The sequence below is a fragment of the Amblyomma americanum genome, chromosome 1 (genome assembly GCF_052857255.1).
Source record: "Amblyomma americanum isolate KBUSLIRL-KWMA chromosome 1, ASM5285725v1, whole genome shotgun sequence".
NCBI lineage: Eukaryota > Metazoa > Arthropoda > Arachnida > Ixodida > Ixodidae > Amblyomma > Amblyomma americanum.
The window spans coordinates 400,192,440-400,208,515 of NC_135497.1; the positions used below are offsets into that span (position 1 = coordinate 400,192,440).

At 46.7% G+C, this 16,076-nt stretch overlaps 1 protein-coding gene across 1 annotated transcript in view; it reads left to right on the top strand.

The window, feature by feature from the left end:
• Positions 1-16,076, top strand: part of LOC144115745 (dynactin subunit 4-like) — a 33,093-nt gene that overhangs the window by 1,867 nt on the left and 15,150 nt on the right. The window contains exons 2-3 of the mRNA XM_077650234.1: positions 438-536; positions 7,959-8,053. Of these exons, the coding sequence (XP_077506360.1) occupies positions 438-536; positions 7,959-8,053 (194 nt within the window). The remainder of the gene's footprint in view (positions 1-437; positions 537-7,958; positions 8,054-16,076) is intronic.

Consider the following 16,076-nt stretch of genomic DNA (forward strand, 5'->3'; position numbering starts at 1 on the left):
GATGTTGAAACTAATGAAAAAAAAACATGGGAGAAGCCTTTTTGGAGTGAGATGTACCAGCTGAACAGTCTGAAACGAAAGAAAGCAAAAACCACTTGCATTTTCTCTTTGCATGCTTGTAAACGGACCTGGACAGGCGTTTAGTGTAATCTCTTGATGGGGTGTTCAAACCTTGTGAATGAATTCGTCAAGATCGAGAGTGGAAATAGCTGTTTTTGGAAAGTATTCTTCGATTAAAATTTTGGCCACCCCCTTTGACATGTCGGTATTGAAAAGGCAACAGCTGTGGAAAGTGGAGATGCGGTAACATTGGTAACGGCGGGGAAACAGTCCTGCTGTGTAAATTTCAGCATATGTTTTTCTGCTGTTAAGGACTTGCACCTTGCAGGAAGGGCAAATGTGAGGAACTAACACTTTTGTTTCTCTTGTACTTGCAGGAGTGCTACGTACAGCTCTCAATGTACAATCCAACGCCACACGTGACTCATGTGACACTGCTACCGCTGGAGCAGGCAATAGAAGGGATCACTGCCAAGGTATGTAACATCATTGCTCTTTGTTACTTGTGATTATCATAGATGTCATATTGTGTGCTAGCATTCAAGGCATTGTGGTAGTCATTGATGCTATAAGAGATATGCCACATGCCAAACTTTCACATGAGCATCTGCATTGTTGCCTAGATAACCAGGGCTGTTAGTGCAGTGCGGTATCTCTTGTAGCTTGCAGGTTATCTTGGAATTCTGTATTTGTGCACCCCTAATTTACTATTAAAAAAAACACACATTTTACGCTCCCTGCATGATGTGTCAGACTGCCAGCATGCACATGGGTGCACACAAGGCAGACTGTGAGGCTGCGAAAGGTGTGAGTGGTGAGGGGACGCAATACACGCCATTTTCTCAACTCGTTCATGCTGGTGGTCACTTTCTCGGATGGTTTGTGAGAGCAAATTTCCAGTAACCTCCGGTGTGTGCCGGAAGTCGAAACTACTGAACAGCTGTTGATCAGTTTGCTGTCAGTCAGCTGGGCCGCACATGAAGGCACCGTTTTATCGCCTTTTATCTCCATTTGCCGCTGAGTGCTGGCTTTGTCATTGTATTGTTGCGTGTTTAGTGCTTTGCGCTGTGCACGCGCTGTCATGCCGTCCCGCAGGGATCTACCTGTCACTGAATCATGTTCAGGAAGATTTCGACATATCATATTGGAAGCAAACCAAAAACTGAAGATTTTTTTCCCATTTCAGCCTAGCCTGTGCCCTTAAGTGTGTCCAAATGTGAAAAACCAGACTCCTCCCAAGCCTCCTCAAAATGGAATGAACCAAGCACAGCCGTGCCCAGAATAGCATTCACACACACTTCTTGAACGTGTTTATCCAGCCTTGTTGGAAGCACTACAGCTGCAGGTTGCACAGCACAGCATGCAATTGCAGCGGCAGTGATTGAGCACAGCGGCACAGTGTTAAGTGTTCTGTTGGCAAGAACAGCACAGGAGAAATAGAAGCCACAGTAGACAGCAACGTTCCATTACCTACAGCGTGGCAGATCTGAGTACTATGGTTCGTGAATCAGCTGAGCACATGAGACAGCTAGAGCAAGCGCGCAGAGCCAAACCACATTGAACTACAACTGACCTGGAATGGTCAGTCATGAGGAGGAAGATAGACACAGTACATCATCCATTTCACAAAGAGCAAATTTCCAGGCCAGCCAAAATGAAAGTTACCATAAAAACCGGAATATAGGTCGAACTTTTTTTCAAAATACCATGGCGAAAACTGGACCCCCGTCTTATATACCAGTCATTGGAAAAAACTATGGAAGTCTTGCAACACTGGGCGGCTGAAGTCAACAGCCTCCATCACTATCACCATCAGCAGCAGCGCGGCGGCACCTCTATTTTGCGTTTCCGTCGTTGCAAAGCTATTTCGTTAAAAGGCTGCTTTTTCACATTTTGTTTCAAAATGAGCGGAAGCTGATGGCAGTTCCCCTTCACCTTCAAGAAAAACGCGATTGAGTCCGCGGAAGCTCACAGCAGCCTGGCGGCAAAGTGCAAATTTGGAGTATCCGAAAAGAGCATTCATTACAGCTGGAGGCAGAAGCTGCGTATTACACCTTTTAGCAACCAGAAGAAAACATTTCGTAGGTGGACCGCAGCATATCCAGAATTGGAAGGAAGGGTTGCTCTGCGTGCAAGATCGCTGCCTGTGACTGCCGAATGCATCCGCGTGAATGCGGTAGAGATCGCGTGCCTCTAGACTCACGAAGGCGCAATTCAAGGGCTCGCCATCCTGGGTGCTGCGATTCATGAAGAGGAAGGGCTTTGCTCTATGGCGCCGTATTTCTGTGTGCCAGAAACTAACACACTGGTCGATGGGCGTGCGATTCTGTTAAAAAATTGGCTAGGTGTACATACGAGCAGCATTTAAATGAAAATACTGTCACCATTGCGCAACCTGTTAAGTCGCATTTGTTTCAAGGTAAGGGTGTCTTTCGGTCCTTTTTCCATTGAAAATTTTTTTTTTAATTTTTAGAATTGGTTAGTTAGGGCGTCGACCTATATTCCGGTTTGACCTATAGTCCAGCTTTTACGGTAGCATGGGGTGGGGTAGGAGGAATGTTATAGGTCTACTTATATTTGGAGTTGGCTTCTTTTGGTCGATGTATAGGCAGCAGTACACGGCATACATTGCGTGTTATGACCTTTGTAGAGTTATTTTGGATGCGCATCGCAAAATCTTCGCGTAATGTGTGAACCTTCTTTTTGAAGTCTTAATTTGAAGAAAAAAGTGCGCAAATTACGCGGGAAATATGGTGTTCCCCACTTTCTCATTCCTGGTGGTTTGCCTTGCATGCTACAGTTACTTTTCTCATGGCACTATCAGGGCATTTGTGCATTCAAACAAGGCTCAGCTGGGTCCATGTCACAGGAGCACACTCATTTGGTAGACAAGGACACAGTTGATTGGTGTCGAGAGGTTCAGTAATCTCGCACCAAGCTGCCATCAGCACGCTATAATTTCATTAGTGTGGTAATGAGCGGGCAGGTGTCAGGCAGGGATGGTGCCATGACATTGATGGTGGGGGGGGGGGGTGCGGAGAAGCAGAAGAGGAGGAAGACGGGGATGGCATGATGACTTTGCAGCACTGCTGTCGTAAAAATAAAGTAAAATGCAGTGGTGAGAGCTTCACATATCAGTGAGGGGGCCCAATGTGGGTTGCACTATCTGAAATGTTCATCTCGTCAGGGCATGAAAGAAGTGGTCAGCAAATTTGGAGGGTGGCGGCTGCCACGCCACCCCTCACCTCCCTTTGGTGTTGTCACTGGTGGCAGGTATTCTGCATGACTGTTGCCACAAGTGATTCTGTTGGCTGAAATGTTTTTGTACTTGGACTGCTTTATTTTTTAAAACAGATTAGTTTTCCAAGTTAGATAACTTGTGAACAACTGTATTTCTCTGATTGCTTCTTGGTACTGCTCTGCGCATACCTGCAATTTGAGCGTGATCAAGAGTGCATGCTGTCACTGGTCAAGTCCTTCAAAATATCAGTGGAGTTTGTACTGCTATCTTAACCCGATACTAGTTGACTTGTTGGCCATTACAGCTTCCTTTGTAGCAGTGCAAGGCTGAATTTTGAGTCGGGATATTCAAGAGCCTTCGAGACACCAGTGTGTCATGGGTGTTAACTGCGGTTTCTAAAAGACACTGAAATTTCTTCTGCCTGCCATGATACTACGACGGATATTCTTGGTGAAGACGAGGTGAACGAAGTGTCTCGGAGGTGCGGGTGCTCCGGGCTTGAGTGCTCTGTGCTGTGCTCTGTGCTGTGCTCTGTGCTGTGCTCTGTGCTGTGCTCTGTGTGGGCGCTGTGCTCTTGACCTGTCTGCTGTGCCTGGGGCGTTCTTGAGTCGTTCCCGTCTCGGACCACGTAACATCTTTGGTGGAACTCTTCTGACCATTCTGGCAGTGACTGCACCGCTGACATGTTCTCGCTCTCTGCTATTACTCACTTTGGCGATGAGCAGCGACGGGATATCGAGCTCCGCTCTATTATTGACCGCCTCAACTCCTCCCCATCTGACCCTTCTCTGCGCCGGTTTGTGCTGCATCATGACACTCTATACCGCAGAAACCTGAACCCCGCCGGCCCCGACCTCCTGCTCGTTGTGCCGAAGCACCTGCGCACCAATGTCCTCCACAAGCTCCAAGACCTCCCCACTGCTGGACATCTGGGTGTTTCGCGTACTTCCGCTCGCGTCAGTCGTCGCTTCTTTTGGCCCCGCTTCTACCAGTCTGTACGCTGCTATGTTCGTGCCTGCGATCGGTGCCAGCGCCGTAAACGTCCTGCCACTCTTTCAGTGTGTATGCTCCAACCTGTTGATGTGCCCCCTGAACCTTTCTATCGTGTTGGCTTGGATCTTTGGGTCCGTTTCCTGAGTTTACCTCCGGAAACAAATGGATTGCCGTTGCCACCGATTATGCCACTCGCTACGCAATCACGCGGGCCCTCCCAACCAGTACTGCTATTGACGTTGCCGACTTTCTCCGGTACGACCTCATCCTCAGTCATGGTGCACCCCGCCAACTTCTCACGGACCACGGCCATTGCTTTTTTTCTCAAGTTGTCGACGACATTCTTCATACCTGGTCCGCTAAACATAAGCTGACCACCGCCTATTATCCCCAAACCAACGGCCTCACAGAGCGCCTCAACCGCACTCTCACGGATATGCTCGCAATGTACGTTTCCCCGGACCATCGGGACTGGGACATTGCCCGTTCATACGGGACTTTCGGCTACAATTCTTCCCGTCATGACACTGCCGGTTACTCACCGTTTTATCTTTTGTACGGCCGTGAGCCCCAATTACCATTTGACACGCTGCTTCCGACATCTCCTTCAGCGCCTTCTGAATATGCACACGACGCAATTGCCCGGGCCGACCACACCCGCCAGCTGGCTAGGTACCGACTATAAGCATCACAGGCCTTACAGCAGGACTACTACGACCGTTGCCATCGCATGGTAACTTTCTCCCCTGGACCCCTCGTCTTGCTTTGGTCGCCATCACGCCGCGTCGGGATTTGCGAAAAACTTCTGTCTCGGTATGTTGGCCCATACCGTGTGCTCCGCCAGGTCACCGCTGTCACCTACGAGATCACCCTGGCCTTCCCAGAGACCACCTCCCGTGCACTTCAGCGTTACGTTGTCCACGTCTCTCGGCTCAAGCCCTACCTCTCGCCATCCCTAGACACGGCCTAATCTACACCGAGACGGTGTTTTTGCGACCGGTGGCCGAGCAACTAATATTCTTTGTAAAGACGAGGTGAACGAAGTGTCATCTGTGCCTGGGGCGTTCTTGCGTCGTTCCCATCTCGGACCACGTAACAATACTGTTTAACACAAATAAGGGGGGGAGGGGGAAGGCAGGAGAGAGTGGAGGGAGGATAGACACAGCTATGTGTATGCAACAAGGACGGGCCTTGTATATTTAATCATATTGCAATACTCTGTTGCACTTTTGACAACTTTTCTAATTTACATACGTGACACTCAATGGCCTCACAGCCCTTGCACCACAAAAACTTATCCATCAGCATCACTCTGACATGTTGTCGTCACCTGCAGTTGTCAGAAACAAAGGTCACATTTTTTGTGTAACCAAAAAAAAAGCTTGACAGGGCGATCATGAAACCTGATGTGAGAAAGGTGCTCATTGTTTATTTCATTGTTTTTACTTCATACACGTCACAGAATTTTTTTTGGAGCGTGAAGATGGGTGGAGGGGGGGTTGAGGGCCGTGACGGTTGGGTGGGCAGCCCTCTAGCTAGGTGGATAGGGTGGGGAGCTGGCCGGTGGTTGATGCTTCTGGTGGGCATCTGGCTTTCCCACTGCGCCTTTGAATTCGATTTCGCTATATTTTCGTTCCCCCACTGCATAGGCTTCTAGTGGGCAGAGGCCTTGTGGAGGGTGGGGGTTGGTGGGGGTGGGAAGGTGTTGATGGGTGGATAGGCATCCCCCTAGCTAGGGGTATGCAGTGATAAGTGGCTGGTGGGTGGAGGCTTCACTCATTGAGGCTTCACGTGGATGATGCCAGCATTTTTGCCAAGTGCCACTGTTACTGCTATCACAGTAAAAAAGAAGGTTTAGCTTGCTTGAGCGTGCCTTGGTGTCTGACCGTAGTGAACATTTTTTGCAAGAAAAAACACTGTAGACTTGTAGATGACAGTTTTACAGAGACCAGTTGAAAGAAGTCATTTTGCTTCCTGAAAGGGGCAGTGTAAAGATGTGGAGCAACTTGAAATCTGGAAAACAATTGAGAAAAAGAATAATGTATTATACAGGCATGTTTGTTGACTACTGTTGAGGCTTCATGTTACAATATTCGCTAGAGGGAAAAAAATTCAAGATTACTATATTTAGTAGTAGTAGTAAACTGAACTGATGGGATGTTTCCAGCTGCACAATTACATACAAGGATGGCCTGAATTTTTGGCTGCTTAGTGGCAGGAAGTATAGCAGTTGCATGTATAGTAATAAGTTGATGAGACCATCTAGTTAATGAAACTATGTGCTTCTGTCTGCAAGGCGGTGTAATTGTTCAGTTGTTAATGCGATAAGCTGAACATCCGGCATTGCAGGTGTGATCATTGTTGGCGTTGTGAGTGGAAAATTCGGATTAGGCCACCTGCCCATGGTGGTGGGTGGCAAACTGCTCACCGTGGCAGTTAAGGTAATGATTGGTTGCGATAAGTTGCTCGGGAAGAACAACCTCGGTCTCAAAAGCCCTAGTGTTTGAAACAGCTACCTGATAGGACAGTGGTGCATCGCTTAACCACTGCACTCCCCGCAGTGTATGAATGCAAAGTAAAAGCATAAAATGACCAATTCCGCATATATGGGCATGTAGGGAGAGCCTTGGGGGCAGGTGAAGTGCTTGCACAGAAGGGATCTCTAAGGCATTACACTTTTAACGGTAGGTTAAACATTATGCGATGGTGAAAGAAAGAACAGTGTCTGCCAAGTGATAAGCTGCTGAAGGGACCCATTAACACTATCTTGTTATATCCTCAAGGCAGAGTTCAAGTGTCCCCTCAAGTTTTTTGCTTAGTGGCACTAGATCGTAAGACCACTGCTAATGGCATGCTCTTTTCTGAGACCTGACTTATTCCTAGGCCCAGTAGAAGCTGCTGGCTCCAGCTTCCACACAGAAGAGGTCGGTGTCCAAGTTACCCATTGTGCTGCCCTATTGCAACACTTTTGTGTTGGGTTTTATTAACGTCACAGGAGATTGAGGCCAAACTGGCAGAGGCGTGGTGCTGCCTGAAGTGCTCCTCTTTGTACCTTTATGTGAAACTCATTGGTGAAAAATGCAAGCCAGGGCAGAAACGTGAGAATGCTGTCTATTGGTTTTAGTGCACAAACCTCTTGTTGTGGCTGATGACCTTAATGGAACACAGCCCCTTCAGGTTTCTCAAAAGGCAGTGTTTGTGGAAGGATGGCGCAGTGTGTGGCTTGCTGTGATAGTCGTTTCCATAGTCAGCGGGCTCTGTTTGCTAATTTGAACTGCTGAATAAAAAGTGCAGAAATCAGTACTGGCTTTCTCTGCTGGGAAACAAATGGTTAAGCTGCAAATTACGCTTTGCCAAGGTTGGCTGTTAGTATAATGCCTTATTGTATCCTTTAACAGCTAAACATGCAAATCAAAATGTCGCTTTTTTTTTCCTGTTTAGCAGCTTCTCACTGAGACATAGAAAGTTGCTAGTATCTCCCCTCTATTGATTGATCACTTTTTTTAAATAAAATATTAAAGGCAGTCAACAGGTCATTGACTGCATCACTGTGGTTCCACTTCTCTTTTTACTTTTTCTTCATTTTATTTGCATGCTAAATTGTGTGTGTGCTCATTTGCGTACTCCTATGTTGAAGCTTTACTGCTGCAACCTTTGCCTGCAGGTGCTGCTGCCTATGTGCGAGTTTACACTGCCAGCAAGGGATGACACAGCCGAGTTTGATGATTCCAGTGAGAACATCTTTGTGGATGACCCAAGGCAGGTGTCGTCTGACTGAACTGTTCCAGTCGAGGGCGTTCTGCATAGTCGTGGTGCCTACCAACTGCCAAAACCTGAAAGAGGGGAAAATGTCAGGAAATTCGGGGCTCGAAGAAAAAAAAATGCAGGGAACAGAAGATATTTTGAGTGCAGTTTTTCTTGGTCAGGGAAATTCAGCTTTGGTCTTATAAGTACAGCAAGGTCGTATCGTAATACCTTTGATGAGCACGGGGTATCAGATGCTTTTTGCTTTCTTTATCATAAAAATTGAGTTGACTTTTGTGGCCCCGTTTGCGGAAGGGTGCAGTCACAGTTGTCTTAGCAGAATTGCTACTACTCATCCAGGGCTGAAGAGGCTTCAACCGCATTTTGTTGAGCCCTGCCAGATGATTGCTTTGAGGTTCTTTCAAGCTGATAGACGTGTATCCATGATGAACAGTGAAATTTCAGCTCAGATCAAATCTGAATCATATTTAAAAGCTAAATATTTCCCATAGATTGCACCGGAAAAATTAATGTAAGGAAGTAGTTATTTTGCTATGTAATGTACCCACTCACATTTCCTTCTCAGTCGCACATTCATTAGCTCAGTGACTTCAGTTAATGTGGACCCAAACTCACTGGTGGCATAATAGATTACTTTGAGACAGTTTGAGGAAAGAGAGCACAGCATTTCACTTACTCATGAGCAGGCTGACCTGAATTGGAGTGCAAACCAAAAAGTCCCCGTGGTGCTGTGCACCTGCAGCTGAGAATAAGTGTAAAAAACTGTACTTGTTTGAGCATATCTTGCATTACGTGTGCATGCACTCAAAGGAGGTACACGCTGCACTCTAGTGCCAATGTTTACCTGTTTGGTTCATGTCCTCGTGTCTGCACAGAGCCACTGGTAGTGTTTGGTTGCTGCTATCTCATTTCAGGTTAGCTTGTCCATGACTGTGCATTTCGCTGGGAATATTATTTTGCATGATCTAGCACTTGCTTTCATATATGGTGCCATCCTAGAGCCAATTAGGGCAAATTCACTAAGTACAAAGTACAGTAAAACCTCGATAATTCGAACTTGGATACTTTGAAATCCTGGATAATCTGGAGAATTTTTGTGTTCCCATAATTTCTAATTTAAATTTGACCTGATAATGGGTTCGCCTTGAAGCCGTGAACCGAGAGGCTACGAGGACCATTACGTGCCTTCCACGCATCACACCGGTTATAGCTTTACAAGAGAATGCGCAGCTCAATATACCATTGATGAGCTGGTGCAGCAGCGCCAAGAAGCGCGCATCCTTAAGGCCATTCTATTGCACTCCACGCATGCACTGAGGACTTATGCAACGTCACGCTCCATTCTTCAGTCGCCAACGCCAGGTCTTCCCCCATGGAAGTTTGTACAGCTCAGCGGCAACAAGCCAACAGATAATCGCCGGCCAACATCTGCTCATTCGGCATCGTTGCTTCACCAGAAATTTGAGGAACAAGATGCTTACCTGCCTGAAGGATCCATTGTTGTCTACGTAGACGCAAGCATACAAGACTGCAAATCAACAACAGCTTATCTACTGTCCGTGCAGACCTGCCCTGAATCAAACCTCTTGGTTTCAGCTTACGGAACCCCCTTCGTCTTTTTGTGCTCAGCTCATTGCAGTTCAAGAGGCACTGTGCTCTGTGGCCGACTTAACTATGCTCCCTGCGGCCCGTGTTGTCATCCGCACTGACGCCCTTCAAGTTGCCCGGTTGCTACGACGTGTTAGCCGCTGTCCCACGATATGTCAGGACATCCACCGGCTCGCGGCACGCATCTCGCAGCCAGTACGTATTGAGCGGGACCCACGGGATCTGCTGACATATCAAAGCCAGGCAGATTTAGCGACCCGCCTTGCGAATACAAACTCATCACCGCCTAGGCTCCTTCATTTGGACAATTTTACCTTCCTTTCATCAAGAAAGGAACTCCTCCGGCGCCGCACACGTGCTCTCATCCCTCCGTCTGCGGTAACCCTCCCCCGCGGTCTTACCCGTGCAGAGGAGGTTGCGCTTAGGAGGATCCGGATCGGGGTTGCCCTCACACCAGCCATCACTCGGAAGTGGCCTCAGTACCAAGAATTGTTTCCTCGGCCAAGGTGTCCGATATGTAAACACGAGGACATTGAGGCCGACGTTCATCACTTACTGTGGGACTGCCCAGCTCTCAAGCCTACAAGGATCCGGCACCTGATGGTAGCAGGTCTTTCACCAAGCAACCCTGCTTCATACATTGCCTGGATGCAGGGACCGTACCATTGTTCTCTACTGGACTTCATCAAATCAGCTAACCTTTTTCCATTCATTTAATCTTTACTACATCATTCATCACACCTTCACCCATCATTGATGCCCTGGGGCAATAAATTTTGCCTAAAAAAAATGGAAGCAGTGCCGTGCACCAGCCCGGCTAATTCGAAGGTCTGAGGTGCTATGCGAGGATATCCAATCCCAATTTCGCCACAGACCGATGAAGTGACGGCCCCCCGGAGCTGTGAGGTGACTCTGCAGGGCGATGTCAGTTAGCAGTGCCGATGCTCAATGTGCGAACTGCCCCAGCCCCAGTACTCTCAGCACAGAAACCAATCTGGTACAGCTTGTGGACCGCTGAAGCATGCGCCTAAAGCGAAAATGATGTGCTTCACCGCAACGCAGGCGTTGATAAGAAAGTAATGTACCCTCAACGCTTTGTCAAGGCAAGCTGGACTGGAGGCAGTGGTGCGCGCTCGTCGCTCCTCTCCAGCCTGGCCATGGGTCAAGGCCACATCTAGTGGAGGTGGGAGCAGCTGGCATTGAAGCACCTCCCACCCCTAACAGTGTCAGTGTGTGTCCCGCGACACCACCAATTTTGCTATGTGCCCGTGACGAGTTGATTATGCACAATGCCGGCCTGCGCCAATTCTTCATCATCATCATCATCATCATTTATTGTCCCTTAAAGGCCCCTGTCGGGGTATTACATAAGGGGGGAGCGTATACAAGGTTGATGTGGAAAAACAAAGGTCACAAAAATATAACAATGCAATATAGGAACATAAAGAGAAGCAAGGAACGCGAATAGTTAGAACGGTGCATGTAAAAAATGCCTTTAGGCCACAAGCACCACACACATCGGCGAGAGGTTAGGGCAAAAAAAAAAAAACATGTCAACCCAGGTGATCTAACAACATCGCCTTAAACCTTGTCGCATCGTGCACATTTGTTAGTGAGTCGGGCAGAAGGTTCCATTCTTCAATTGCGGTCGGAAAGAAGGACTTGTTGAAAGCATTGGTGGAGCAATGAAGTCGTTGGACGCTATTTGAATTAAAAAGGCGGCGCGATGTACGAAAGGGAGGAGATATGAGGGAACCACGGAGATAGGGGAAATTGAAGTATAACTTATGGAACAAGCAAAGGCGCGCAACTTTTCGTCTGAGAGCTAAGGAAGTGAGGTCAAGTGATGATTTAATGGAACTTACGCTGGAATGAAAGTCGTATGTTGACGATATGAAGCGTGCTGCACGGTTCTGGACGGCTTCGAGCATGTTAATTAGGTAGGACTGATGAGGACTCCAGATCGCGGATGCATACTCCAGCCTACTGCGGACAAAAGTTTCATATGCTAGTTTACGTATGTTAGCGGGGGAAGAGGGAAGTGATCTTCTAATAAAACGAAGTGTACGTGAAGCGTCGGCCGTGATTTTTGTAATATGACCAACCCAAGTTAATTTGCTATTGATTGTGATGCCAAGGTAACGATAAGATTCAACTTGCAATAGGTCCTCAGAAAATAAAGAGTAAGGATAAGTTAAATTGGAGCGTTTCCGAGAAATTTGCATAAAACTGCACTTCCTAATGTTCAGTTCCATCATCCACAAAGAGCACCAATTTTCGATGAGCTTCAGATCGTTTTGGAGGGCATCTTGATCGTCTTTAGTATTTATACGGCGGTAGATAAGGCAGTCATCTGCGAAAAGACGGATGGTGGATGAGATGTTGTGTGGGAGGTCGTTAATAAATATTAAGAAGAGAAGCGGACCCAACACAGACCCCTGTGGTACTCCGGAGGAGACGGAAGTAGAATTTGAAGGAAGTCCGCCTATTACGGTGAACTGAGAGCGAGCTGTGAGAAAATTGTGAATCCAGTCTAAAACAAGTGGGTGAAGGTGAAGACTTGAAAGTTTGAACATAAGACGTTGATGTGGGACACGGTCGAATGCTTTGGAAAAATCAAGATACATGACATCGGTTTGGAACAAGGAATCAAGGTTTAAGTGAAGGTCCATGGTAAACTCAAATAACCGTGATTAACATGAATAGCCGTGACGAAAGCCATGCTGATTTTTGAAGAAAAAGGAGTTGGAATTGAGGTGGGATGCAATATGCGAGTATATAATATGCTCAAGAAATTTACATGGTATGCAAGTTAATGGAATAGGACGATAATTCGACGGGTCGCTCCGGCTGCCAGCCTTGAACACAGGAATGACTTTGTTAATTTTCCAGTCACTAGGTATGGAACTGTTCGCAAGAGATTGATCAAAGATTATTTTTAGAAAATGAGAAGATACATTTTTTGTAGCTTTTAATATTTTGGCAGTGAGGTTGTCAGGCCCGGCAGCACTGGATAACTTTAGTTTGTCTATCAGAGCACAAATGCCAGCAGTAGTGATGTTGATAGGTGCCATCGCAGAAAAGTTTAAAAAATCTTTGTGTGATGTATTCCAGGCAGGTTCATGTGTGAAGACTGATGTAAAATAAGAGTTCATGACGTCAGATCGAAGTTCTGGAGGCACCTGTGAACCATCAGGATACAAAAGGGTAATGCAATGAGTGTTGCCTGATTTGGGTGATAACATCCGCCAGAATTTCTTTGGGTTTGTTAGTAGAATGCCATACAGATCATTGTGGAAAAACTTTCTTTTTGTACACCTTAGGAGACGCGTGTAATCCTGCAGGCACGAGAAATATTTTGTCCATTTATAAGCCAGTGCAGTTATGTTAGCTTCACGAAAAAGACGCTTTTTCTTTTGAGAAAGCCTCCTTAAGGAGTTAGAGTACCAGGGCTTGTTGGAGTCACCGCGAATGCATATCAGCGGAACATAGGTTTCGACCAGATTTGAAAGTTTGTTTTTGAAAGTTAGCCAGTTTTCTTCGACAGACCTATTAGATGCAGACTGCTTGAAATGAAGAAAAAAATTTCTCAAGCTCCGAGTTGATACAGGCGAAGTCTCCCCTTTTATAATCGCGAATGAACTTAACAGAGCGCTGCCGTTGGGGAAACGGGAGTATAAGCCGCGATTAGAGGGTTAGGTTGACTTTCCTTCAAAAGACGACCAATCTAAGTTCGGGGTCTACCTGTACACAGAGCTAACATATCTGTGGGGTCTGAGGTGATGAGCGTCAGGGTAGTACACACCCGTGCCGGTGCCCGTTCCTGGCAGGATGCATGGGGCTACTTGTGCCAAAAAAAAGTCATCAATTTGTATGCAAATCAATTCCTCTGAAGAAATTTTAAATGCATGCCGTTTGTCTGGCTCGTTCGCAATGGCAGTTGCTTCCTCGGAAGAGCCGTAGGTAGCGCAGAGGCAAACTTCTGATTCCAGTTATCTCCAAGGCGTGTGGGTCACGCCGGAATTCGAAACTGCAGGACCATTTGCAGTTCAGTTTCCCGCCAGTCAGTCGTGCCGCACCTAAGTGTGGAGGCAAGGTGGAACGCCGCTTTTTCGCTTTTAATCTCCACTGGTTTCGGACTACTTTCCTTGGGATTTCATTCCTATGCGTTGCGCATTTGTTGCTTCGAGCTCACGTGTGCTGTGATGCCGTCCCGCGGGAAGCTACAAAACAAAATGCGGCGGCGGGATGACGCACATGGGGGTGGGCGGGGAAGGGGGTATATGTCGACTTATATTAGGAGTAAACTTTCTTTTGGCCAGCAAGGGGCTATGAGTTGGACAGTTGACTTTTGTGTGGCAGTATACGGTAATTGCATAGTTCATCCAGTAAATGTAGCGCGTTCCCGCAATGAAATTTTTTGCCTGGGTTAATTTTTTGAAGCGAAAGCTTCAATATGATAGGTAAAGCAGATTTTTGCTGTGCGTTGCCGGTTGACCTTTAAGTAAGCCAGAGGTCAAGTGCGGCTATAGGCCTTACCATATGTGGTCCACAATGGTGTCCCACTACTTGACCATTGACCTTTCTATTCGCCAGTAGAGGGCGGTAGAATAGGCCGCAGCATTTATTGGGTGACCAATCTCTCGCGAACAACCATTAATTTAACTGCCACCTGCCAGGGTGTCAGGGTGGGCACGCTGCCTATCCAGTGTGCGGAATTCACTCAACGTTTACAGACGCCAAGTTGCGTCTACTTGCCTGATACACCACAGTTTTTGCTCTTTAAAATGGTTCAGCCGTATTTCAGCCGTAGTTAAATGATGGCGAATTTTTTTCTGTGGTCGGTCAATTAAAAAGTCCGGCTACTTCAAATGTTTGTTGCAGTCCCAGTGACTTCCAGTTAACGAGGTTTTACTGTATACCCATACATTGCAAATTGTTACAGGTGCCTGCATTGCTAGGTGTATGTACTATTAGCAACAGATGAAATGCAAACAAGGCAATTGAAAGACGAACAACAAAATGAGAAGATTTATTTATTTGTTTATAAATACTGCGGTCTTGAAAAACAAGGCCATTGCAGGTGGGTACATAAATTTTTATTACACCAAAAGACAAAAGGAAAAAAATGCAGCAGACAAGGCGTCACCAGCAGCGAAATTACTACTTCACACTGTATCGTTATCACAACATTGGAATACATACACTATAGTCATCGAGCCAAACATATAACGGGTTATAATCAAGCACTTTGAATAAAATAGCACAAATTATAGCCAAGGGAAGCTCAATACTAACACAAGCTAATTTCGCTTTGAAGGCGCGAAGACTCCTTCAAAAGTATTACTTAAACTGCTTCATGGAATCGCAGCGCTGGCAGACAAGGACACAGAGAGGACACACACACACTTCCACTGACCTCTCCGTGCATCCCCTCTGTGTCCTTGTCTGCCAGCGCTGCGATTCCATGATGTTCGACAACTATCAACTAGCCCAGCAACATACCCTGCATAAGTTCAACCTCCTTGTACTTCGTCTCCAGGAGCTGAGTCTGTGTTGTCATTTTAGTCCTCTTGTTCACGTTTCATATGTTGCTACACAGACATGCCATGGTTGACTGACCTCTGCATAATGTAGCGCTCATGGCTAAGGCTTCTAGTTTCCTGAAATTCCACCAAAAATTCACGGATTTAAGCATTCTTTGAGGAATTATGTGTAGCAGCCACATTCTCCTTCTTGATACTGTTGTTGTTATGGAAGTGACAGTTTGATAAAAAAAATGACTAATTTACCTTAGTTGCACAAACCTATTGGAAAGGGGAGTTTGAAAACTCTGGATCTTAAACTGTTCAGGCCAACTGTAGCCGTTGGCACGCTAAAATATGGAGCAGCAGATAAATCTACATTACTCAGGAGGCAACACTTCAGATGCATGCGCCACAATCGAGCGGCGAAGCCTACGCTTTGATACTTAAGCTGTGACCCGATCTGGCATTTCACTGTCGAACATCGACGTTTTTGTGCGCGGCTTGCTGCGGAAGATAGCATCGCTATCTCGTCAAGAACGGCAGCGGACACGCCCATCGGAACGCACACAGCCTGTCGTGCCACCACTACTTCGGTGTTTCGAGCTGCGCAGTCCTGCGCCAGTTTGCTGTTGTTGGCTTTCCCTACTCTTCCAGTGCCTCCTCTTTCTCAGTGACCTGTATCCACAGGCACCTTCTCCCTTGCACTTGCATGCTGCACACTTGGCCGCATTATCATTAGAGAGCTGTTTTCTCCCTGCAGCTCTCAAGCTGGGTGGAAAAGGGTGCTTTAGTTACCCTGAAATACTCGAAAAAATAAATTTATACTATATTCCTATCTTGGCTTCGAATGGAACACAAGGTCCATTTTGAAGCATCTCTCC